Source organism: Paralichthys olivaceus, chromosome 19 (assembly GCF_024713975.1).
Source record: "Paralichthys olivaceus isolate ysfri-2021 chromosome 19, ASM2471397v2, whole genome shotgun sequence".
Lineage (NCBI taxonomy): Eukaryota > Metazoa > Chordata > Actinopteri > Pleuronectiformes > Paralichthyidae > Paralichthys > Paralichthys olivaceus.
The window spans coordinates 7,172,356-7,199,861 of NC_091111.1; the positions used below are offsets into that span (position 1 = coordinate 7,172,356).

At 42.1% G+C, this 27,506-nt stretch overlaps 1 protein-coding gene across 3 annotated transcripts in view; it reads right to left on the reverse strand.

The window, feature by feature from the left end:
- The window catches only part of LOC109632380 (kelch-like protein 29), a 213,193-nt gene that overhangs the window by 120,999 nt on the left and 64,688 nt on the right, over positions 1-27,506 (reverse strand). For all 3 annotated transcript variants that reach the window (XM_020091615.2, XM_020091613.2, XM_020091614.2), the window contains one exon: positions 19,105-19,416. In XM_020091615.2, the coding sequence (XP_019947174.2) occupies positions 19,105-19,377 (273 nt within the window). In that variant the 5' untranslated portion in view covers positions 19,378-19,416. The remainder of the gene's footprint in view (positions 1-19,104; positions 19,417-27,506) is intronic.

Consider the following 27,506-nt stretch of genomic DNA (forward strand, 5'->3'; position numbering starts at 1 on the left):
CCTGATGATGTATTAGTCTTAAGTATTGGGATATTAGAGAAAATACAAGTGGGAGTATAACAACTGAAACATCCTCTTACAATTCTAGCATTCAAAGTCTTACTTCAGAATATGTATGCATGTATTTTAATAGAGCAAAATGTACTTTAAGTAGAAAAAGCACTCACTATGCCGACAAATACTTTGACTATGTAGCACACTGCAACAGAGCTAATTTTAATTATCTTTTATGCTTTGGTGTGGTTTGATTTAAACCTCCCAATCTCCCAAATACATGTTGTGGAGTAAAAGTACAGTGTACCCACCGAAATATTGATGAGTAAATGTGTAGAGTCAAAACGCTTAAAGTACAAGTACCTCAAAATTGTACAATACAGTACATCAGTGTGTACCTGTAATGTCAAAGCAACCCCAACCCATAATTACTTTCAGCAGCCGACACATTGCTCTTAAAAATTCAGAACAATTTCTTAAATGTTATTTTGTTTGAACCAGTTTCATTATTTGTCCTTGAAGGAGGCAACAGCACATATTTGAGTCCAGTGCTTTTAATTGGGAACATCAGCTGCATTGGAAATCTGATGTGGTTCAAGACATTCCGTATTCAGCCTGGGGTAACTCCATTTTTTTATTTTGTGTGTGCACACTGTATTGAGAATCTTGATTTACTTCTGTATAAGCTACAAAACTTCTTTGATAAAAGAAATCTAGCAGTCTTGTAGGGAGAGAAACTTAAAACATGCCGACAACCTTGCTGTTTATTTGTTATTCATATTGTGTGGGCAACATACAAGGCTTTCCACAAGGATATGGAGAAGCAGGATAGAGGGAAAAAGTAGCCAGTTAGAATGATTTAAGAGTAGTCCTAAAAAGATTTCAAAAAATTAAATTGGGCCATATAGGCACCCACATGTGGTGCCACTGGTGGATTTTTATGCTACTTTTCCTTAATATAAATTAATCTTATATATGCATATTTAAATATTTCTGTCTACCTGATTGTGAACATGTAGGGAATTGTTGTGGAGGAGGATTAAGAACTGGGAAAGAACCTTCAAAGGAATCTGACAGGATAAATCACAAATGTAAACTATGGATATAAAATGTACGATGTGGAGAAATATATTGATCATATTTATATTATCTTACTGCAGGAAGATCCATGACATCATATTTACTTTCTAAAACATGATAGAGCCTCTGATACATCAGACATTACAACTAAATGCTGTTTGTCGAGCAGCAAACAGTTTTTTTCACAACAGCAAAATCACTATTAACCTAATGATGTGTTACAAATCGTAAATCAAGTGAAGTCAAGAGAGAATAAAGAACGCAGATGTGAGTCAGTGTCTGTCCTTCTCACTGTCCTCTGTCGTTCTCTCTCTGTTGCTGCGGTGATTCACTGTCTGCTGGTATCTCTGGTTTGTTTCAAACAGTGGATACATTTTTCAGACTTCACCCGATTTACGACAAACCAACGTCATCACTCAGACGTGTTTCATTTTAGTTTCCTTATTAGCTTAATCAGCCTGCTGTGGTTGTGTTAACCATGTTTCCTGCAGAACCAAACCGTAGAAATAATCACTTTTCTACATGTTTGTTGTTTGATGGTATGATAAAGATCTTATAGGGCTTTTATGTTTTACTGCACATTAACTACAAGCATTTTAGTTGTCAATTCAAGTTAACATCACTTCACGAGCTTCACTGTGTTCAGTGCAGTGTCTTCGCTCCGATTGCTGTGCATGTGTAAATGGTAATGCTAAATGGACTGCATTTATATAGCACTTTTTATAATCTTATCGACCACTCAAAACCACACATAAACTATACCCCTACACTCACACCAGTCATACACTGCATGCACAATTGGGGCTCAGTCTCTTGCCCAAGGATACTTTGGAGCGGAGGAACCGGGGATCGAACTGCTGACCTTTCCATGATCTACTACCTCCTTGGGTAAAGCCGTGTGTGTGTGTGTGTTTGGTGTGTGTGCGTGTGCGTGTAGCCATACCCAAGGAGGAAAGGATATAGAATCAGGGCAAATAGCATATAGAAGTGAGGCTGAATAGATTAAAATGTGATTAATTATACAAATCAATCAGGGCATTCAAGCTTGCCCCAAGTAAAGTCCTGTCACCTTCTGCAGTCGTGGTAAATAAAGGCCCTGGTCACTCTTTGTGGAAATGATAATAAAATAGCCTGCTGGACTTGAATGAGTGGTCGCTTGTGGAAAGAAGAGATAAACCATGATTTAAATCAGCAACTGTAATTCAAAGAATAACAGATGGTTTATTCAATTGCACTTATTCATTTTTAAACTTGTCCACTGGGGAATACAGACACACCTTAATTACAGTTTTTATTCACAAGATACACACACACACACACACACACACACACACTGCTCTGCGTAAAAATGTTTCATCTCCAAGATGCCAAACTAAATATGCAGTACCAAGACATTCACCCTCATTTTCAATCATCTTTATTGTGAGATCACAAAGGCTGAGATAATAATGAAGTCGATTTTCAATTGGCTTGTTCCAGACTTTCTGTGATTTAATGTGAAGCAGCCTTGACTGCCCTTCAAGAACAAATTAGAAAATGCTTGCAAAGACTTTTCATGACTGAGTGCGAGTCAACAAACAGTCTAACTAAAGAGTAGAATATACACTTAGCTCTTTGCGCTCCTTGGGAAAAAGAAACTCAGCATATATTTTCTGTCCAAGTGGATGAAATAATTGAGATTTTGTTTGGAAAGTGAACAAGTCCTAGACCGTGTGAAACTGAGACGTCTCTTCGGAGCAGAGATTTACATTTCTTATCAAAACTGTGAGCGATCAATCACGACGTGCTGGATCTAACAGTTTGAGGGGGTTCTAATGGACGGGATCTTGTCAAATGCGTTCAATATGCATTGTCTTCATTTCCAGGTCACTGGCACCACCATAGCAGAGTCAATTAAGAAACAGGCTGGTGGTGTGCAGATTAGCTCATCAGTCAGGTCGCTTCATTTTGCAGTATATACATTATTTACATTTCAATTTCTGACACAAGGTTCATCCATCCATTAGTTATACCACATCTCCTCTGAGGGTCATGGGGAGGCTGACTGAAGACACTGGCTGAGAGGAAGGGTACACCCTGGACAGGCTGCCTGTCAAACACAGGGCTGAACCACTCGCATTTAGTGAAAGACATATATCTTTTACACCGAAATTTGTGATTTTGTGGGGTTTTTAAATGCAGATAAACGCACAAAAATTGTGATTGATTCCTTTACTAATGCAAGTAAAGGAGTTTTCCTTTCTGTTCTTTATCTCAACGTGTGTCACGTTCGATGTCACAAACGTACCGGAGCCTGAGGCGCTGACTCGGACCCGGGTGTCACTGCCGATCGGAGCTAGAGCCGATTAAAACCCATGTCTACAGCACTGCAGAGTCACCTGACCCAGGAGTGAAGGCCGTTTGAATCCATTATCATTACAGACAAAAGCCAGATGTTAGTGGGTTTTTTGACGAGTGGAAAAGAAACTTGAGTCACCAGTTACGCTAACGTCTGTTGGAAGAAGCTGGAGAACATGCAAACTGCAAACATCAAAGCCCTGGAAACACTTTTCTGAAATGAAATGCTATGTTAATTATTTTTTCCATAGTTATTTTGTGAGTGTTCTGAACATCATTGTGTGAGGACTCACAGTGACATTAAAAGTAAACAGGGAGAAGACATGGCATCACCAGAAGGTTGGTCATAGATCTGCAACATTTAAACAGCACTGCAAAAAGAAACAAGTCCGCAATAAATCCTGGCCCTAAAAATAACACATACAAGTGCTGCATATACCGACTGTGTGCCTGGCTCACATTTGACAATATTTATTGCTCCCTCAGATGCACAGCACTTCCCATAATGCCTCATGATGAAATGGTTCCAATTTCAATCTGACCTTGAGAGTGTTCTCTTTATGCGTTGTACTGACATACAGTGCGTCATCAGGAGACACTCAAGATATGGTGAGACTGTGCAAACAGGCCCTTGAAATCAGCTTCTTAATTGAGATGGCAGCTGGAGAATATCCAACAACAACAAAAACAACCTCCACACACAGGGAACGGTTGTGTTGCGAGACAGAGGCATCAACGTTTTTTGTTTTTTCAGAGCAAAATGGAAATATGATCCAAACTGGGCTGACATTTAGGCTATAGCTCAGAGTAATAGCACCTGTAATGGATCAAATGAAAAGGGGATGTCATAATGGATGGGGGGGAGCAGGCAGCCGTACAACAATCATACCTTACATTATCATTTGTGTCGAGTCACGACACACACCCACACACACAAACTCCCTTTCTTCCTGAATGACAGGCAATGACAGACAGTATACCTCTTGGCACAGATGGCGGAGAACAAGACTGAATCAGTCCGCCATGCCCACTGGCACCCGGGACAGCGGCGCATCTTAAACAAGTCCCAGACAACACAAGAAGCGTCCTGTACTCTTCTGCCGCAGGCGGCGAGGATGAGAGGCAGGGACGCACAAGACGCTCGCACACCTGTACAGCAATTTCAGTCATAATCATGGCAGTATATAAAGAAGTGCTCCACTCAAGCACCAAGCAATTATAAAGTAATTACTTCATTTAATAAAGCTGTTACACCGACAATGATTGATTACAGTGAAATTAGTTTACTTCTACTTTGGTGGAAATAACTTTATAGATGATGTCACCAAGTCTGAGAGAATAAAACTTAAGTGAAACTGAGAAATGTTAAACTTTAGGTGAACGATATTCCAGAGAAGTGCGACAAAGTAGTGGATTACTTGTAAATTGTATTCTATTACATCATACTGCTCTCAGATGCTTGCTTCAAATCATCAACCAGTAGTGTAATCCAGCAGATTAATCAAATTTAGTAATCATAATCTAATTGCTTTCAATTACTTTTGGATTGCTTTGCCTCCAGACTCAGTAAAATATTATGTTGAACAGACAATTTATTCCATTCCAATTTGCAGGCTAATTTGAATAGGGATATTATCCTCCTCTTCAAATATTATCAACTGTTATTTCCCAGAAGTATCTAATCTGATTACGGCTACAATATCGTTGGCAGTGCTGTTATGAGAGCAGAAATTACGATGGAATGCAAACTGTGTGGCCTTTTGTTGTTCCTCTGATGATGAGACGCATTTCTGCACATGTTGTGGCTGCAGAGACTTTCAAAACGTGTGTAAGGAACAGGAGGGACTTAAAGCAGGAGGTAACTGAGAGCCTGCTGTTGATTTCAGCAGCGAGGATTGCGGAGGCTGCACTGGAGCAACACATAGGATTGGAAAATTGATGTTGAAGCAGTCGAGAGTTTTCTGATGTAAACCTTAAATCCGATTGGCAAGAAACGGCCTTATTCACCGCTTCAAATCTCATAACCGGTTTTTACAGAACAATATCTATACAGGAATTCTCACATATTCATTGTGCTTTCACCCATTTATGGGATGTTTTAGTGTCTTTTATGGAAACGCATGGTAGACTTTCTCTATAAGATGCAGTAACTGTCCCCACAGCCCAGATTAATTGTTTCAATAGTCTCCAAATAAACTGTTCTTTTTTTCATCATCCTCGTGAATGGCACAACAGTTGCATGGTGGTTACCACTGCTGCCTCACAGCAAGACGTCCTGTGTCTGCGCCAGGCTACACATGCAGATGAGGTGTCTGGGGTTTTTAGCCCAGGTACTGACTGGCGATCTGGCCAGGGTGTACTCCACCGCGTGTAAACAGATCAATACTACTACATTTTAGAATGAATAATCATAATTTATCATTTGATTCTAGAATACACATGCAGTATTTGTGTCTGTGGGTTTTAGTCCAGATATAGACTTGTGACATTTGCAGGGTGTACTCCAACTTTCACCTACTGTCAGCTTGGATTGGCTCTAGCTAAGAATAATAAGCAGTAGAATAAGTGGTTTAGAATATTAGTTGTTTTGTTTTTTTTACACCCCTGCAACTATTTTACAGCTGTAACTTACAAGATAACTAACTCATTATGTCCATTAAATATGATTGACGTTATAGACCAAAACACTGGTTTCTAAACCTTTGTGATAGATTCCTTACAACAAGCCAGTGTCTACTCGCTTTTATCCCCATGTCAGATGTCTTAGTGGTTGAGTTCCACCAAATGTGGTGATTTAACAGAATAAATGTCTTTCTGACAAACCGCACAACAATAGCAGCAGTGTCAGCATCCCTCTGCATTCTGCTTTAATACCAGCAACATTAAGCTGTTGCTGCAAATAAATTATATATCACATCAACTATCGTAATCTGATGAGTGTGATGCCATGTCATGGAAAGCGTTACTCTGCATGCCACTAAACACTTCAACTGTGTAGCAATGGTGCTAAAACTGGGCCCAGGTAAAAAGTTGCAGCTACTTAACTGCGTAAAGATGAAAAGAAAACATGAACATGATGCATGCAGAGGTTGTGGTTATGGCAGACGAGTACGTTGCAGGGTGATGATGCGTGGAGCTTCTAATGAAAAACAACGAGCTCCCAGTAATCTGTTAGCCTGAGTTAAGGTCAAACCGCAAATGCTGCATGATTGAGTCACCCCCAAAGTCCCTATTAGAATTTGCATTTAAAATATCTATTATTTATGTGTGTATTATTAAAATGGCTGGCTGTCGATCCCCTGAGTGCAGTGCACGGGCAAGGCCCAAAGCAACTGGACCACAATCCTAGAGACCGACAATCGAATAATGGACGGAGAGAAATTGAGGAATAATGAGAGACAGATAAAAAGTTGTCTTGAGTCCAGGAAAAGCGTCCATCATAATGAGGACCTTATTAAATTTAAGAAAAAAAATTACAAAGAACAAAATGACTTCATGCAACTTAATGTAATACAAACTATTTTATGACAGAGGAAATTATTTTTTTTCTGTTACGCATGATGAATGGTGAATATATGAACATAAGCATATTCAAACACTAAGACACTTAAATAATTGTAGTGTAGGGATTTGGAGAGTAATCACAATTTCACAAAGAATGAGAAATTAACTCACCCTTAAATAATAATAAAAGGAAAACACAAATACAACTGAATATATTGAATTTAATTAAGAAATTAATTATATGTACATATATTCTAACGTAAAGAATAGACAAGACACATATTTTCTGTGTATTGTTTATTATGTAAAATGAAACTAATCTCATGAAACTTAAACAGTTTTAAAATTCTTAATCTTTGCCATCTACTTTACAGATATTTGGTCATAAATGACAGAATCACAAACTAGAACTCTGACCCAATGATGATGGAAGTGAAAAGTTCAGCAGGGTCACCAAAGTCATCAGGATACATCATCTGAGCACTGAAGATATATGCAACAAATTCCATGCTAATACAACCTAAATTTGTTGTGACCATAGACTGCATATAAAGATGGACGATATGATTTTTGTCGAAATGCTCATTTATTAGATTTGTTTGGTATAAATGTGATGCTATGAAAACCAAGTGAAAAATCATGATTGACAGGTAAGACTGGTGATTGGTTGACCATGCGTTCTGACTGATCACCACGCGCAAATTCGCAAGATGCTAGTATTCAGAACCAGGCAATTATGGTTTCATTTCTGGATAGTGGAAGGAAGTGAAGACATGACATACATCTTTATAAGCAGTTTATGGGTCTGGCCTTTGAAAAAAAAAAAAACTCATGATAGCTTTAGAGAAGCAGTCAAAGAATCAATAAATCTATACGGCTCATCGAGGTCATGAATTACTATGTTTTATGGCAATCCATCCAATAGTTGTTGAGATAGTTCAGTCTGATTTAAAAGCAAAATTCTTGCTCTCAAACATCGAGTTGTGTGTTCTTCAACTAACACATTGGAGCTAAACGAAACATGGCCAAGATCCCTCCCCGATATCAGCTCAGGAGGAGAGGAAAGCATAAAGTCAATTGGCTAATGATTTCGTTTCCAAGGATTTTCAAGAAGGCTCTCTTAAGCCTTGCTTATTGTCTCCTCTGTGCACCCGACTGAAAACCCTACCAAGTCAAGCAGAGAAATTTCAAAGCGAGTGCTGTCAATGTCTATTTACAGTCAAACAAATTGCGGGCACTCTTGACCCACCTACTCCAAATCAGAACGAGACAGTAAATGTTTCAGTTTAAGCCTGAGGAAGCATTTGCAAGGAACAAATCTTTCTGTAGTCAGATTAATTGCAGGAACAAAAATAACCACGGCGGCAAAACATGAGGAAGACCCCTGAGTGTCCCACATAGATGATGCCGAGAGCGCCGGGAGGTGTCAGATGTGGCAGACAGAGATGTATTGTTTACCTGTGCATCATAAAGCGCTACTCTGTCTGCCCCCTTGCTGATGTCTGATATTCCTCATGACACGGCTGATGCTTTAAAAGCCCTGCATTCACCATCACCTTTCGTATGGAGTTAACCTTAAGGTGGCAGCACTTTGAATGTCAACCCCCCCCCCTCCACACGTGGACCTTTTTAAATGCCACTGCTCTTTATTCTGCAGTGGTGGAATAGGACAGACAAAGAGATGGAGGGAGAGAGGGAGGGAGGGAGGATAGAGGGTTGGCAGATACTTTTTTTTCTTTCCCCCCATAAAATGACATACAATCAGCTTGGCTCAGCAGGGGGTTCATTTAACACTTGAAGGGGAGTATCGGGGGAATAATATACTAAGTGTGGATCTTTTGAACGACTTCAGAGCTGAGCTGCTTGTTTAATGATGTGCTCAATTATATAGATGGATGAATGGCAGCCTTGAACTAGAAGAGCAGAGTGTCCTTTTGGGTTCACTGAAATTCTGTCTACTGCAAAAAGAAAAGTTCCCTCTAAAATATGCAGCAGGTAGTTTTTACAGAGCAACCTGAACATGATACATGTCAAGACTGGTGAACCAACATTAGTACTGTGTGATATTAGCATCTATATTAGAGTTTTATATTGTCGATTGGAGCCAACATGGCTGATTTTGACTTAACCTAAAGTCCAAATCATTTCAAATGATTATTTACTCCATTGTGTGTTTTAAAAGTCAGTAAAAACTTTTCAGTAGTCTTCTAAAGCTGTTTTCTAACATGAAATGGCCGGAAAATTGAGTCTGGACATTCCCATATGAAGAACACAGCAGGTGATTGTCTCTGTGCGCCATGTTCACAACAACCGGAAAAGGTCCAGAACATTCAGGTCCAGAACATTCAGGCGGTGCAGTGCCTGAAAGCAGCTTTGGTGACAAGAAAGCAGCTGTGCAAAGTCCAGTCCTTTCACCAAAACATCAGATCTGCTAAAATATGACTGTGTAAGCTACTTTTGGTGGAGTTCCTGAGCTTTGACAAGGGTGACAGCTGAGAGAGAAAGCAGAGCACTTAGTCAAAATAATTACTGTTCAGAACAGTAAGCGTAAGGATGAAAAATGGAGCTATGACAATTCTGCAGGAGTAGTTAGGGAAGTTTCTATTACTGTCTTTGAAAACTTGCCATAATTGAAAACCAGGGACATCATTCAAGCTTGGAACAAACTACAAATCTATTTCAGGCCAACAGAGGGTGAATGTGTGATAATAACAGGATTCAATTGTGCATCACTTTCCCCTTTGTCAAAGACCTTTCACCCTCTGATGAGGAAAATGGACGAGTGAAGATGCAGCGGTGGCAGTGTGGACAAATGATAATGGCAAATCTAAGACGGCAGCCACTTCAAATTGCCAGGGGATTGACACTGACCCCATGACACTTTGGCGAATCGAGAAAAAACGACAACCTCCCACACGCTGTGAAGTGCAATGTGCCTGACGAGAGCCTTGTGTGTTTCTGTTTGTTGTTCAGCATTGTTCACTCCTCTTTTTAAGATGTCATGAGATTTGCTGCGAGCATTTCCAAGTCTTGAAGAGACGAGGACCAGGAGTCAAGCGTCATTTGTGATCCCTTGGTGTCCTGTCACAGCTGTCTCCAGCATCAGAGCATGCGGTTGCCGCTATCCCATATTACATCTCTGCCACTCAGCGCCAACGGATCAGCAATCCAATTTCACACAAGCGCGCTCAGAGGGGAGGCTATGCTGACGCAGGGATGAGGATCTATGCTTCAACAAAGAAGAGCAGTTGTTTGAAGAGGCTGGAGGGGCGGTGGTCAGAGGGAGGGAAGATTTGCCAAAGAATTAAACTGAAACAGTAATGGAAGTGTGATGGGGGGAGATAAAAATGCAGGAGTGATAAAGTGGGGTAGGGGGTTTCTATGACTGTTACTTTCATCAGTCGACCGCCGCAGAGAGCAGAATAAGCTCCTGCTTTTTTAGAATCACATCTGAGCACATGGAGACAAAAGTGACAGCGAGCACTGGAGACACGCAGAGAGAAAGACTGCACTTTGCAAACACGCCGTTGTTTGTGTAGTGACGTCCGACGCGCCGGTTTCTGCTCAGCCAAAGAGCAGCGAGACAATGATCTCTTGTGTTCTGCTGCTGGGGGAGCAGATGTACAGTATTGGATGACAACATACTCCTCAGCCCTTTCAGCATCACACACTCATATTGCACAGTCACTGTGACATAAATAGAGAAGAGGTCCGCATCTCATCTTTCACAAAAGCAGAGAGAGCTGGATCTGATATTCAATGACTGGTTATTAGATTGAGCCATCAGGCCGTCAGTTTGGAGCCAGACTCATAAGACAGCTGGTGTGCTGAGGATCCTGCTTTTACATTCCCATCCCCTACACAGCAGCAAATGAAAGCAAGCCCCTACTGGACCACCCTCTTTCCTCCATCCAGAGCCGAGCATGCAGCCTTTTGTACATCTCACTGTAAACAACACAATCCCACAAAAGCCAGGACACTGAAAGGTCGAACTATTTTGGGATACCCATTGTTTTCTGAACAATAATGTGTCTCTGCGGCCTGTTTTATTTTCTCTGAGAAGGTTTAAATCCATGGGATGCAACTGAGGCTGAGAGAGAGGACTCGGCCAGGTTTGCAGACTTGTGATGGGAGAGACAGGTGGTTGGGATCAGTAAATGCGGAGCTCTGCCGCTGGTACAAAAGGTCAGCTGGGATTCTGCCCCTATAGAAAAGGGAAGACAGACACAGAAGGACTCTGGAGAGGATATGAATTGGATGAAATGTGTGGAACATCCTGTCACCGGGAGATTGACAAGACAAAGATAACGCTCACCTTCGCCTATTCTTTGACCTGCTGCATTATCATCCCACATCTGCCAACTGTCTCATTTCTGTAAAGACGTTTACCTCCCCTTAAATTAAAAAGACTACCATCAATATTTTCTGTTGACAATAAAAGATGATGATGTACCGACTGTGTGATGAGGGGGTGAGATTTAATAATAAATCTGTCATCATATTCCTGACTGCTATTTTATAAATGATTTCAAATGCTGACGATAAAAGTCTGAAGTCTGACATTTCCCTTCTTTTTTTTTTACAATGCCTTTGCTATGACAGTTTGACATTTGCTACGTTCATACAGCCTGCCATCCACACTACTCCGGAGCTTCAGAGCCACTAAACAAGGGAAGTTTGGAAACGCTGCTGGTGCAGTTTTAGTTTCGAAAACGTCGGGGCTGTGTTTTAGTCTGGACGATTGGAGACAGGAATGTTTAGAAATGATGACGTAGACTCAGAGTTGTCCATCTGTCTGTCTCTGAGTTTGTTTTGCTGTCTCTCTCTCGCTGTCTGTCTGTCTGTCTTGCTTTGTATCCCTGTCCTTGATTAGCAATCACGGCAGCATTGCCTGGTCTGATTCCAAATGGAAAAGCTTTAATTCTCCCCACATGGTGCCGAGACATCCAGACCCCAGCGCAATTGCTCCCGGTAAACATACAATCACTGCTGCCTTGTTAACACTCAAAACTTTCCATATATCATCTTGAGGAAAATGGCTGTTTAATCCACTGCGTCGATCCCTTGCGGTCCACTGTTTCTTAATGACTCTGCTGTAGACGGCCGATGGTGGATTTGTTTGTCCGCAAACATCATGATGATGTTTGTGTTTAGAGAGAGAAGATTACAAAGAACTAATGCATGACTAATAGAAAGTAAAGCAGCAGCGTAGGAAAACTGTGATGCTTAGTTAATAAACTGTCAGAGCAAATTATAATCTGGTGCACACATCTAACCAGACAAGTCGTGAATTTATTCCTCGGTAACAGCATGTTCACATATGTATGGTGCCAGGAGTTAAAATCACTTTAAGGCGAAATCCATGCAGAAGGAGCAAAATGGAAGTGCCATTTCTAACAGTGGCACGTCTCATATTGGAGGGCAACTTTCTGCATATACCCACTGAGGGCTGTTTTTATCCAAACTGACATTTCAAGTGGACGGACGCGGCGCAAAGAGCTGACAGGTTCGTCTCAGCTTGGTTTCAGACGTGCTGACTTTTAGCGCTGAAATACCCCCCGACAGATGCATCACTTTACCACTTACAAAGAAATAAATGTGCAAAAGACCTCTGGCCCTACATATTTAAACTCTCATAACTGTTCAAACACTGAGAGTCAGCTAAAGAGACGCTTGACTCACGTACTGGAAAAAAAAAGCCTCAGGTCTTACATGATGTGGCGCGTGGATAATGAATGAAAGCCGCCGCCGTGCATTTCTCATCAATCAATTTGAGTCTACTTCTGAGGAATTGTCTTCTAAGAGATGGATTCTGTGGCATTTTTCACTGCGAATGCAAACGGCACACAGCGGGGTCTGTGATAGGACGGTGACACGTACATTAGCAGCTAATAAATCAAATCCAGGCAGCGGTGTGTGAGGATTGTTTACCTTTCTGCTCCTCAGAGAAAGATAAAGACACCCCCGGAAAAAAACTCCACCACTTATAATTCAGGCAGCTTGAATCACAATTTGAGATAAAATGTCAACAAACAACACGATATCTTTGATTCCTCGGTTATTTGTTGCCGTTAAGATTTGTTGCAAACTATAAAGATTCTGGATTATATAATGAAACAGGGTGCATCATCAATTTATGTGTATCAGGATAAGAAAAAGCAGCTGGAAGACTTTTATATCAAACTCGGAAGTGCTCATTTTTCCTGCAGCTACATGATACGTGTTCCTGGCTTTCGTTATAAGCGAGCAGGGTTTTCTTTAAGACTGCACGGTGAGGACGCCTGCTTTGAAAGTGTAAAGTTTCATCACATCTCGATTGGTGGAGTTCCACTACTTGATAGTACAATATAGTACAATCGTAATTTCCCCTCCTTATCTGAAGCCAATTCAAAAGCAATGCTGCCACCCTCACCACCACCCTCCCCCCGTCTCTGTTCTGTCTTCCTCCTCCAGCTTCCCTCCTCCTCCAGTGTGCACCTCCTTAAACTTTAATCATCTCATATTCAATACCTTTCACAGTGACTCATCACCAGGATATGCCACTTTTCAAAAAAAAGACTCCTTCCCCTTTTAGCCTCAACCTCAATAAAGATTCAGTGATTTCACAATCCTCCAGCCTGTTCATTACCAGGCAACAAGAGAAGTGTTCCTTACAAATGCTGAATGTTTCGATGCTTGGCGGAATATTTAATCGTAATATCTTAGCATTGACAAATGACAACAGTGCCTCAAACTGGTTGAAGAGATAACCTCCCTGAGACAAGGTATTTTCTTTTTTCTTTTGAGTTTTCTTCAGTTTTTTTGATTGTGTCAGAGTGAGGCCCTGACACCCGCTGTTCTCTGGATACCATGTTGTGTTGGCCACAGCATGGGGTCTTGCTTGAATCAATTGGCGAGCTGACTTGGTTGAAATCAATGACCAGCAAGACACATTGTATGATTTTGTTTCAAGACTAGCTCTATTGATTGATACTGCAAGAACTAAGGATTTTTTTTCTCACTTACCTGAGCTATAATGAGAACTTAGAGCTTTCAAATCAGACCTTTTCAAAAGACAAGTACAGAAATACAGTGCTTTCTAATTTCACATGATCATAGCTTTTAAACAGTTGAACAATGGAAATACAGAAACAATCTTTTTTTTTTTTCTAATCATTGTTAGGTGGAGAGATCACACATGGGATACTGAAATCTTTCACAATAAAAGTTGTATGGCAAATATGCCAGTTAAAAGGAATGGATGTGCAGTGCTTTTTTCATGGAGACGTGCTCAGCAGAACAGAACGATTCTGTGTCTCTGAGGAAAACCATTTAAATGGACTGCCAGCAGCAAGTATTACACTGAATCATTTTCAGATGAAGATCAAGCAGCAGCAGCAGCAGTAGCAGCAGCAACAGAGGATGGATTTTAAAGATTAAGAAATATAGATGAATAAAAAAAATTAAGTTTATCCATCATTGTTTATCAAGCTGTTGGCTTATGAGACACATGACACAATGCTTGTAAAGTAAAATTAAAGAAACTAGTGCAGTGCACGTTATAAACCTCTATTTGAGGTCTGTTAAGCTCAATCACAGATACAACCTTCAGACCCAAGTTCACAACTTTTCAAAATAAAACCTCTGTAATTCTGCTCGATATCAGTGTTGAAGCAATACAACAAACGCTGCACTTTGCTAAAGAGGAAGTGATTCTATAAATGTTGCTGCCATGACAGAGATCATTGCCCGTGAATTAGATTATCAAAATGTTTTGGCGAACTAGATATTATTGCCACCAGTTCCACTGCTGTAGTTTATCTGAGGAGGTGGAAGAGGACATGTCCAACTCAGTCCACAAGTCACCCCCCCTTACTGCAAGGTGCTGTTTGCGTGTTATTTGATTCAGTTTATTACTGTTGAATGTATCGCATGTCCAAATCGACACTGCACTTCCTTTAGTCCTTAATACACATTTCTAGCGTGAAGTAAATGTAAAGCGACTTATAAGATCATCATCAATGTGATTGTTTTTGAGACAGTGCAGTGAAAAAAGGTTGAAATAAGAATCTGAAACGAGTTAGGCTTGCCCATGAGAAAGATACAATCTTCTTACAGTCAGACTAGCTTCATGTATTCTCATATCAATGCGTTCCACTAGCTTTTTCATTTTTCAGCGAGAAAACTGTCAACTACTTAATGTGAAAGGGTAATCTGCAGAAAAACTTAAAATCTATCATATTGAATTCTAAAGATCCCCTCATTGCATCCCAACGCTGCAGCTACCTGACCAGAATCACACAGGTCCCGAAGAACGCCAATTTACTAACAGTATGTTTCCAACAACATTTGTCTAATGAGATGCCCACAGGCTAAACAGATAGCTCATTCCGCTGACTTGAAAAATGTGCAGCGTTTCCAGAGTAAACAGTAAAAAAGTACATAGGAAGATAGAATATTATTTTGATGCACTTTTCATATCAATAACTACTTATTCTTTCGATATAACCATTGGCTCCTGCCTTTGTGTTCAATAGGCCTCGGTAAAGATATAAAAAGTCCAGCACTGCTTCTATTAAATATCAGGGGAGGATGGATTAACATTTTCATATGAAGGGATCAGGGACCATGCAAGGAAATCCACGTTTCAGTGGGCTATCTGTAGGAAGACACTTTCTGAGCAATGTTTTAGCACAGAGAAACTCCAGCTTTGGCCTATGTTTAAACCCTATAAAATCCTGACAAACACTAATGAACAGGCTGGAACATTAGTATGCAAAACTAACTGAGCATAGCCGTTTCACAAAAGCTTTCTCAGGAGGTGTATGGACACAACTAAAAAGGTGTCAAATAAAAGATTGCTTCTATTTTAATGAGCAGGCAGAAAACACTGAGTGTAATGGTGTGTGGTTTGTAGATTTTATATAGCCAGGAACAAAACAAACAAACAAACAAAAAACGGTGTTAATTTTGGCTCCATAAATGATGCAGCTCCACTTCCTCCAGCTATCCAGAAGTCTGCACAGTAGCAATCAGGGGATGGAGCCAAGTAGCAACGTCCCCCCTGATACATACTCTTGACCAATCGCGTGTCAGTCTCGGCTGTCTATTGTGGTATTTAACCCTGTTTTTATAGCAAATAACTAATTAAATGTACAGTATGTAACTTTAGCCACTTGGGAAAAAAGAGAAAAGAAAAAAAAGACATAGTTTGATGATGTTGTGAAGCAGCATTGAATCATGGGTATTGTTGTATTCCCCACCATTGGCTACAAAAATCTACCTGCATGACTCAGGCACAAATCATGTTCTTCAGATGAGGCAGTATGTTAAACTTACTGGAAAATGCAATACTTATATATATATAATTGTGATAAGAGCTACCTTAAACGACAGAAATCATCTTTGAGAAAAAACGTTTGATGTGTTTGACTTTTTAGTTTGGTCCATGTCTGAGGCGGTAACATGGAGGAGGCAGGATTTTTGGCTCATACTGCAGTTAACCACTGTAGGGAGATCAAGACACTTTAGCTTCACTATGGGGAGCTGTCATGTTGTCTAGTTATATACAGTTTATGGGTCAGACACTTCTTATTGCTCATAATTAACACACAACTTTACACCACCAGGATGGTAAAAACCACAACAATCACACACTGTTGATATTTTGGTTAATTCACAGCAGATACTGACCTAACGTGAGCTGGAAAACCAGATTAAAAGTGGGGTACATTTTTCTTGCAAACCAAACCAGCTAAGCAATCACTTAAATTGAAAGAACATTTAATTATTACCTAATAAAACTCAGAGTATCACATGGAAGAACGAGCCCTGTTCATCCGCAGGATACAGATATAGTTGTGGTTATTACTAACGTGGATTAAGTGTGCACTGCAACTATGGATCCATGACAACAGCACAAAAATTCATAAAAATAAATTGATGGCAGGGTACAAAGTGTAGCTCTACATTAACTCGAGTCCACTGTTCCATGTGGTTAGCTTTACATCAGGATTCACAATACGGCCAGATGGTACTCTACAACTCTCAGCAATTGTTATACACACACCCACACATATGTACACCTATTTTCACATGTGCATACCACAAACACACACCAACAACATCATACCAACAACACCAGTACAACACAACTGTTCTGCACCCAATTTTACTAATGTTTATAGTTTCACTACACTGTAATGTGTTATATGTTATGTTACAGGAAGACCCACACATTTGTACATGTCTAGCTATTGGACAATGTACCCACGAGGGCCACATATTCTTTATGAAGAGAATATTGGAACAGTGGAGATCAATAACAGCCTGTCAGCTTCTTAGTGTAGCCCTGGACAGAGCTGAGACAGAGGGACCACAGTGAGAGAGCTGCATCCGTCCATCAGACTCTTTTTGACCCCCAGCAGCTTTGATCGAAGATGACAAAAGAGAGAGGGACCAAGCTAGGACAGCACACAGCTTGGAAGGAGATGGAAAGACAGGCTACTGTGGTGTTGGCTGGCACTTGAGTTCTCTGCATCTTCACGATGCCATAATTAAAGCAGAGCCAAGACTTCGGGAATTTCCCTTTTTTTAATCTTACTGGTCTCTGTTGCCTGCGATACAAAGGACTGTCACAGGCGAGACAAAGCGGAGAGGTAGATCCCCTGAATATGGCTCACAGAGTGGCATCTAGGGACGGATCTGCATAATATCTGCTGCATACGCACACACACGGTCCCACATATAGTGCACCTTTAAACAAATGTGCACTCACATGCAAGGCAAGGCACCTAATTGCTCTGGCAGCCATTGAATGATGACAATGGCCACAGTGGGAGTTGGTCAGACTTTGTCAGGATGTATGTAATTATTCAGCCGCACAAAAGCGAAGGGCAGATGTGGTGCCAGAGCAGATTTACTGTGTCTGTGGTCACTGAATGCAGCACAGCATCTAATGATACACTTACAGGCTAAATTACCAGAGCATTGTTTACCTCTGCTCTTGGAGTGCGGGCCCCACTGAGAGACCAAGAAGGTGCTGAAGAAGGAGAAGAAAAAAAGAAAAGAAAGAAATGCCTAGATGGATCCATTGAGTTTCAAATTAAAGTAAATAATCTGATAGTGGGGAGGAGAGTTGAGAGAAGATGAATGGTCTCCATGGAGGCAGAGCCAAGGGAGAGGCTGGAAATGTCCAACTCTTTTTCTGGAAAAAGGCCCCTCTCTTCACACACTGCTGACAGCCAGATAGCAAGCAAAGCCCTGGACGAGTGGGTAGACATGGGCACACACTGTACAGCTCTCCACTACACCGCTCAGACATTTTCAAGCTGCAGCTTTATGTATAAGGTCTAGGCATAAATGAGAAATGGCCAAATTAGGGACATATACACAAAAGCTAACCTCTAAGATGGCTATTTCTGTCACTTGAGGCCTCATTAAAAGTTTGTGTATTACATATTTTGTTATATAACATTAGATGGTTATTTCATGACCATGTGAAAGTTCAATTTTGAGTGATCCCTTCATTAGGAATTAGAGGTTTGATGTATTCATAAGAGAAATATGTTCTTAAAAGGGCTATCGTATAAACTCAGGGTTTATCTATGCCTGTGGACCTTTGTGTGTTTGCTTATTTGGAAAAGCACCACCTCTAACCATCAGTTCTGAATGCAGCACCCGCCTGAGCCTCTGTCAGAGGTCACGTACATAATGAAAGAGGAAATTACCAAGGAGGCAAACGCCCGACAAGTCTGCCATTTGGCACAGAGAGAAAATGAAGATGGAGCAAAAAGGGTTTGCCAGGAATGGGGCACTGGATGGGGAGAGTGTAGCAGAACTGGAGTGAGGATAAGGGTGAAGGGTGCAGGAGGCAGCACAGAGAGAGAGATAGAGGGAGTGAGGGAGGGTGAAGGGGCTTGAAGAGCTGAGACAGTTGAACCATGAAGACAGGCATACCAGGGAGTTGGACAGGGCAGAACCGTTTGGAGAACTGGAAGCACACGAGAGAGAAGGAAGCTGGAAAGCTTCAAAAGCATGAAGAAAGTTGGAAAGTGTATCCGGCCAGAGTCTTCACAAATTTAAAAAGTTGACACAGGGACAGACAATGACTTGAAAGAAACTTGACAGAGCAGGAGGAAGCACTCAGAGGTTCCCAAGACAAGTCAGAGGAAGCAGGTGTCCAGGCATTCATCTGGACGAGGCTCTTACCTTGGCCGACGCTGGAGCCACCGATCCTGCTGCCGTGATGCCACGTTTGACCGCGATGTCGCTGCTGGATGTTGTCACGGCAACTGTAGCTGGGATGGGGAGGAGGGAGGGAATCACTGGGAGGGGAAGGAGTCCCGGACGGTTGTTGCCATTGACGACGGCGGAGGCACAGCTATGATTGGCTCCTCCATTGTGGAGGCCAGTGGGACGGATGTCTCTCCGCTCCCAGGGTCCCCGGTAGTCCCGCTCAAAGCGGTGGTGGTGGCGTGACATCACTTCCTCTTCCTCTCAGAGGGAACAACAGGGGCAGGCCTGTAGGGAAACAGAAAGAAAGTGAGTATAGGTCATATCTAAAAAAGAAAATTCATTACATCGATGGAAATAGAAGAGAAACAGAAACAAAGGCTGGGCTTTAAAGACTGAGAAAGGACAATGAAAGGGCGAGACAGGGAGTGAACTGAGGAGAGAACATTTTCACGCGAAGGTGTAAACGCTTGCAGCATCTGCTCCCGCTGCACCTGACTGACATGAACACACCGCAGCTCATTTGTTGCCTCTAATTCCTATTCTCAGTCATTAACGAGGGCTGCGACAAGAGGGAGAGAAATGAGCACTGCTGAGCAGGTCTGTAACAAACACCGTCAGTGCCAACGCCGCGAGGAGCGAGATTTGTTACACAAAGCCTCTAGGTTCAACAACAAGAGGTTATAACAATACGGCCGAGCCAGACACTAACAGTTACACAGCTCAAGTCGAGTTGTCCTGAGGACAGCGCACCAGTATCATGACCTTGTGGTCAAAACCCATTCATCTGAATAGATAAATACCCCCTGCAATTACAGCTCATCTCATACATCTAATGGCTGCTTAATTCAATCACACTGTCCTTGAAGTGCACTGGAGGGTTCCCCCCTTTTTCAAGTAGCTTCAGCAGGCTGTGATAGAGGCAACAGTGCAGCTGGAATTACATCAGTATGGGGTATGGCACTTTTGTGTAGCATGAGCAGCGTATCACTCCATATTATATCATAAATCAAAGCGGTGCAGGATCTGAGTAGTGAAATCCATCACTGAGGGGGTTTGTAGTGCATTGTACTCCTCCTCACCAAAGGCATGTTACGCTTCCCGAGCCCTTGATAACAGACAAAATAAATAAATAACAACCTCAAAACCAGGTTCAGCAAGCCCCATGCAAAATCCCCTGGTCTGCGAGGAAGAGAATGACAGCGGATGATAAGTCTTTATTCTGCACGCTGGGGTCTGTCACGCTGCTTCTTTTGACTCAGAGTGGAGCGATGGCCTTGAAATGCAGCGCTTCTCTGTGTGCGTGAGCGTTCAAAGCGCGAGCGTATAGTACTACTGAATGGCTGTGTATGCAAGTAGCGTTTTAGCAGGATGTGATGAGAACGCACGTGCTCAAACTCGGGCGTGGCGTGTGAAAGTTGAAAGGGTCAAGGCGAAGCTTTGATTGCAGCGATGCACCCAGCCGCCTGTGGTGGGAGCACTGGACCCACTGTATCTTTAGCTGCTGTGACCATCCGATTGTTCACTTTCTTTCATCATTGAAGTCTTCTCTTCTGCTCCTTTTCATTCTATTGCTTCATGCATTTTACTCCCTCTCTCAATCTGCCCCTTCATTTATTTCTCTCTCGCACAGAGCCTGCTCTGTCCAAACACACGATGGAGCAACTCCCACTCTCTCCGCAATAACCTTTCTCCCTCTCCACGGTGACCCCCTTTTTAATAACTTCACACCTTCCAACAGAATAAGCCGGAATTATCTCTAAAAATATTCAAGACGGGGAGAAACAAGGTGCTAGTTCATCGGAACAATGGCAGAGTTAGTGCCAGGTAATATTTTCTTATCTCCCGCGCCCCACACACCTCAGCTGAGAAATAAAAGAGCAGCCAGAAAGTTCCTCCTTGAAAAAACAGGAAGAGAAAAATAAATAAATAAAAGGACATTATCTTCAGTAATGTCAGAATTGGGGGCAGAGAATATTCGCATTCGCAGTTCTCTACAATTTATTTTTATCAATCCTCTTCAGATGTCAAGCAAGTACCTGTCACCACCACTGTGCTTCCAAGTTTAGACAGTTTTGTGATTTACTGCAAAAACAGTTTTTGCCTTCCTTGTAAACCCTCAGGAACAAGGAGACGCTGGGAAACAAATCCATTAGATCATGCAGAAAAATATTTACGAGTGGCCACACAAGAGTGTTGTGAAGTAACCCTCAGTGTGGCAGCAGTATAAACTTAAATATGTGAAATTTCCACAGGATATGATTTGAATACAGGGTATCATGGGTAGAGGCCTAGGGCATGTGTCATGTATGAAAGTAATACGTTTTAAATAATCTTTGCCCTTTTTTTAAATAGTCTTTCTTATTTCTAATAAAGGAAGAGGTGGATAAAGTCATTAATTAATTCATGTATAAAGGTTATACAATTTTTATTTTTTGTATTATTCTCATTATTCTCTTAGTAGTTTGTTATATTACCTCCAAAGAGGAGAAAAAAGTGGACAGATTTCCACAAAACACAGTGGTATTATTAGTGGATCTCGATTTCGATGGATTTAAGGACTATAGAATGTAGCTGCTCATTGTCGCTCACTTCAGGTGTGGTTGTGACTCTGCTGTGTGGCTTTTGTGGTTGTGTTGTCAATTTTACATTTTCAGTTTGTGTGAGACATATCCGCCACGATAATATGTTTCTGTATCTATGTAGACTGGGTCTTTGTGGAGTATGAAAGGGTTATTGGTTACATTTGCTATTACTTATTATTTCAGCACTAGAATAAAAGCAAATATAGTTTTTTTTACTAGGAAGGGCTATGCTGCTGTACAGGCTTTAGTCTCTCTTGTGCCAGGTAATATGTAGCTTTGGCTTCAGCTTGGTGCAAGTAAGATGTAGAGAAATCTGCTCTTTTTGGATGGAAATAAGCTGTTGCCTGTTCTACACTGTGTAAGATATGTATCTTCTAATATGTTACTGGAAATAGAACATTGTGTTGAGAATGAAATGGTATGATCTACAACTTGGGGATATGAGTCACCCTGCATATTCTGAGCCAATTCTTAAAATAAACACTTCCCCTGCTTGCTGAATGTGTGAGTACGTTGGTTTATTTACAAGAAAAGTTGTGTTTAATTAAATGAAACAAGTCCAAACTAAGATGCTTTGCAGATTAAGTGGCCTTTGAACTTCGGATACTCCCCCTATATGAAATATTTAATGAATGCAGTTCAGCTCTTTGATTTACAGCACTGCCCACAAGGGCCTAAAACACACCAAGATATTTAAAAATACAGCAAAATCTTACATCTCCAAACCACAAGTCACGGTTCATTTCCCTTTATTTGATACTAAATATAAATGTGGGTTGTTGTTAGTGCATGCATATGACTAATGTTGTTGTTCTGCAGAGGAATCTCTCATATTACCATGCTTTAAATTCTATCACTTACTTACTCGAGTGGCATTTTCACAATCTTGAAACTACATTTTAATATGCGAACAATCCTCAGAGTGAATTCCTGTCATTCTTTTCCACTATGCATGTCAGTGTGTACTGCGTAACCTGAGGCGCACAACAGATCCCTGCAGAGCGGGTGTCATCGACTCAAATCCTACTACATTTATGGTCCTCGGTAAACACTTGGATTGCAGCAACTAATTACAAACACAAACATTTCTGCAACTCCTTTAGAGTCTGTGTGTGTGTGTGTGTGTGTGTGTGTGTGTGTGTGTGTGTGTGTGTGTGTGTTTGTGTGTGTGCACGTGTTGGCATATGATCTCATATCACCTTTAGGCGGAGAGTGTGTGCGCTTGTGTTTTTGTCAGGGGGAAAGTGCGAGGATGTGATAAAAGAAATCTCGCTGTGAGGCGCCCATGGAAACCAACACCAGAGACACCTGTGGACTCTGCCAGACCAGATAAACACTTAAATACATCACATCTCCAATGACACTTTGCTCGGCACTGCTTCGCGCTCCAGGGAGAGGGTGCCAATAAAGATTTGCCCATTTTCTTTCACATCCAATGAAGTCACTGTCAGCGGCGGACAAGACAATGGTCTTTCAGAGGAGAGATGATAACCTTTGCTGCAAGGCTTGCATATTAAGCCAGCCTATAAAAAGAGCCTTTCCAGTTTTATACGAAACTAATGACGGCATTTCAGTCATACCCTACAGCGATTAATGAGGCTCTTCAGCTCCCGCAATCCTGTCAGCATGTTAATAATCTTACCTGAGGTATGACTTTCCCACACCAAATGCTATTTTTTGACTCCTACTTAACAGCTGATTACGGAGAATCCTTCTCAGAGAGAGATGAAAATCTAAACAAATGATTAAAATCGCTAATCCTCTGGAAGCCCCAATGCTAACAAAAAGGCTCCAGTACGAACAGTGAGTGAGAAATACGATGTCAGCAATCAAACCTAATGAGCTGAGTGATGGGCTGACTGGCATCTCCATTGTGCTGTCAGTCACGTCATGAGTCTAAAAGCAGTCGGGCGAGGTGGAGGGAATTGCGAGTGGGTGTTTTTTTTTTTTTCGACTCCCGTTTCAAAAAAGCGGCTGTTCTGGTGCCAGAATGTTCCCAATGCAAGAAAACCCGAAACAGAAAAGTGAGATGTTGTGGGTGTGCGCGTACATGAGAGAGAGAGGTTCAGTTAAGGAGCAGGAGGAGAGGAGTAAGTGTCTGTGTTTATGTGTGTGGGTGTGCGCCAGAGTCTGCATGTGTACAAGGTCAATTGCAGCTGACACACTAATGACAGCATTACTATCACCATGGAGATGCCATGCATGGTTCTGCACATTCCCATATGGGGCGCACATCAGGAGTCTCCGATAACTTAACTTCGCATCTGACACCGCGGTAAGGAGTCATTAGCCAAAATAAAAAGTTCTCTGGCAGGTGGGAATTTGAGACGTGCACTGTAAAGAACAGCATCTGTCACTCAGAGGCGGCACGCAGCATGTCGGGTGTGTGTGACAGAGCAGTGTTAACAAAGCCATGTGGGAATACGCAGGGAGCTGCAGATAGACGTGAGGAAAGAGGGAGCGGAACAGATGGACAGGACGTGGCAGCGAATGGAGAGACAGCGAGACTGTGTGAAAGAGTGAGCAAATGAGACATAACAGCGGTAATGTGTGTGTGTGTCAGCTAAGTAGCCTGAAATAGAGAGAAGGGTGTTAAGGATGGGATCAGGGTTGGGGTCGGACCAGGACTTGTGTGTCAGGGGTGTGATGTTTGCTCTGCTGGCACATTCTCCCGTGAGTTTAAAAGCTCCTGCTATTCCACCCGTGACAGATACTCCCCAAGAGGAAGGGCTCCATTTCCAATTTGTAGTAGAGTTTACTTATATTGACCCAGTGACAGCCCAGCTTTCACTTCTCTGACACACACACATGCAATCACCTTCTATACTCACGGGTCTGTGCTAATGATCAATTCGTCCATCATCAAGTTGCATTGTACAAATGAGTGCCGGGGAGAAGAGGTATGCTGTAACTTTACCGGGACAAGATGTTGCTGTAAATGAGAGGCCCCTGTGGGACGTGCACATAGATAACCTCTAATACACACACACTGTAACAGTCACAGGTGCACATGCTTGCTTGCACACGCACGGTGCTTTAGCAGCAATACAAATGCACACTAGTAAATGTGCTGACAGTTCCTCCAGGACAACAGAGGTATTCATCCAGATATTTAAATAATGGGGGAGACTGTTGGTACAGGGATAGCCCGGAGCAACGCGAGCCTGAGACTCTGGCTTTTTAAATTCTCCTCCTCAGCTACACACCAGATGATGGAGACAGCGTCTCAATTTGGATGGTGCGTGTACAACGGCCACACATTCAGGTGAGCATACATATACATGTGCATCTGCAGGAGCAAGAGAGATGTCAGCAATTAAGCAATGTGCAAGCACAGTAAAACTTTCTAAACTTTACTTAACTTTAACAGAACTAAAACTTTTCTAACGCTCGGGTCACACTAGAACATGTGTGTCACTGAACGTCCTGCATTTCATTCAGGCGGTCATGTTATCAGGTTAGAGCAGCCACACTGCCTGCATGAGCCGTATGCATTTGTCAGTCGAAATTTGAAGGAGCCTTCGAAATGGTGCCACCATGACGCAATCGGTCTTCAAATGCAGCCTCCGGAGGATCCATCTGCTGAACTGAGACAATTTCTATTGTGATTATTGCAGGACCAGAAGATGCAGGGCCTCATACCTTAGATTCTTGGCATTTAGTGGAGTACATAGACTACTTTTATTAGAGGAAACACAGGAGACACGCTCCCTGTGTGAACAACAGACACAGCAGATCAGTGACGCAGCCATCACGTGCTGCAAACGCACTGCACACACACCTAGTGTGGCCCAGGCGTTTGAGATTTTCCTTTCCAACAAGACAGGAATGTAGTGAAGTATTGATTGGTTAAGCAAAACCGATCTAGCAGCTACGGACCGGTGTTTCCTGGGTATTTTCATCTTTCTCTCTTTAAGGCATGATACAGGGGAAATCTTAATTGATGTTCCAGAGGAAGGAAAAAACCAGCACAAGGGTTTGAAGTGAGGGGGGTTGCAGTGAGATAGAAAAAAGCGCGATGTTCAGGGAGGCAAAGATGGATGCAGCATGGTTGCATGGAAACCAACAAACCCATTGTTGGGGCTAATTCTTAACATTAATGGGACCAATTAATCCCCACGGTTTGAAGGGAATCAGCACTTAGCTACAATTCGTTTGTCTCATTATCAGCCTGAGTAGAATCTGAGGACACAGTGTCATCAGCTGTGCATCATAACACGTGAAATATCTCAACACTGCAGCTCAGGCACCAGAAATAGCTTCTGTCTTGGCATATAGGCAGGTTTTAATTAAACAGCTACTTTTACAGGACAGCTGGGAAGCATTTGACACGCAAATATACCTGAACTGCGGGGTAATCACCAGTCACTCCGAGCAGATCTACAACTAATCTGAATCCAGCCCTAATCTCATGTGCCCATTAGGATTTCCATCCAGGTTTCAGAGGTGATGATAGTGAGAGATGACACTATGTACATTAATCTGACACCTTGATGGATGAAACACTGGTGGGTGACATGCACACATTCTGCCGCAGACATACACTTCCTGATCATCTCCTCTTTGATAAAGCACACAAGTAAAGGTCGAATCATTCAAAGCGGATAAAGAAGGGATGAGGTATGGTATAATAAGTAACAGAGGGTAGAGGAATAAAAAGAAACAAGAGGCCGAGGGTTATTTTTTCGTAGGATTAAGAAATATTGCATATACCTGCACCACTGACAGCAAACTTCTCCTCAGTGTGCATCAGCACAATTCTTTTAGCAAAGCATAAATAAGAAAAACTTTCTTCCAATCTGTAATAGCAGATAATGTGTGTGTGTGCATTGCATGTGTGTAACGCATGATGCAAGGGCTTCCAAGACGCTTGTTTAAATACACAGGCTGTGATTCTACTTTTGCATGATGAAAACAGCACATGCTGATAGTCATTTTCCTGGAGAAAATATGTCAGCTCTCGTGCTGGGATCCATGCAGACAGAAATGACCACGGCATGAATTATTGCAATGACCGAGTTAGCAACACCCCGCCAATGTTTGGTTGTCAGTATCCCGGGCAAGTGATTAGCCTGAGGAACAGTGGCACCGCTAACACCGCACGCCGCTGCTGAGTTAATTAAAACACTGACTTTCAACAAAACGCCACATTATCACGACGGCAAGACATGAAGCTAGAGAGAAACCCTGGGGCTAGTGTGCACACTTTCCCATCCAGCCTTTCCTCATGCTATTTCTACGGGGTGCGGGAGCGTCAGATTTCCAGACACCAATCTTGCAGTGTGTTTCTGCCTGTGTTCATGTGTGTGTGTTTGTGTATTCTCTGTGGCCCATGCCAGCTGTCGCCTTCTCTCCGTTACATCCTTTTGCAAATTTCTCTGTTCTCTAAACAAAAAACAACAACAGCATCAAAAACAAACAGCTCTCCTTGCTCCTGCTGATGCTGCACACACACATAAACACACACATACTGACACAACGTATATGGGCTCCTACATTACTGCAGTGTGTGCAGCTCAGCTTTGCTAGCGCGACACTAGGCAAGTGCAAGAATAGTGACTTAATTATCTAAATGGCTGCTGCGGAGATTACAGAGGGCAGTGAGCATCCATCTTTTTCAACACCACTGGCTTTGAGTGCATGGCCAAGCTGGAGGAGAGATCAAGGGATATAGACATCGATAAGAGAGACAGAGCGGCGATGAGCGAGTGAAAAAGAGACCGGGAGAAATGAACATGAGCAAAAGACAGGAGACAATGTGGAGGAGAGGAAGAGGAGGGGATGTAACAACAG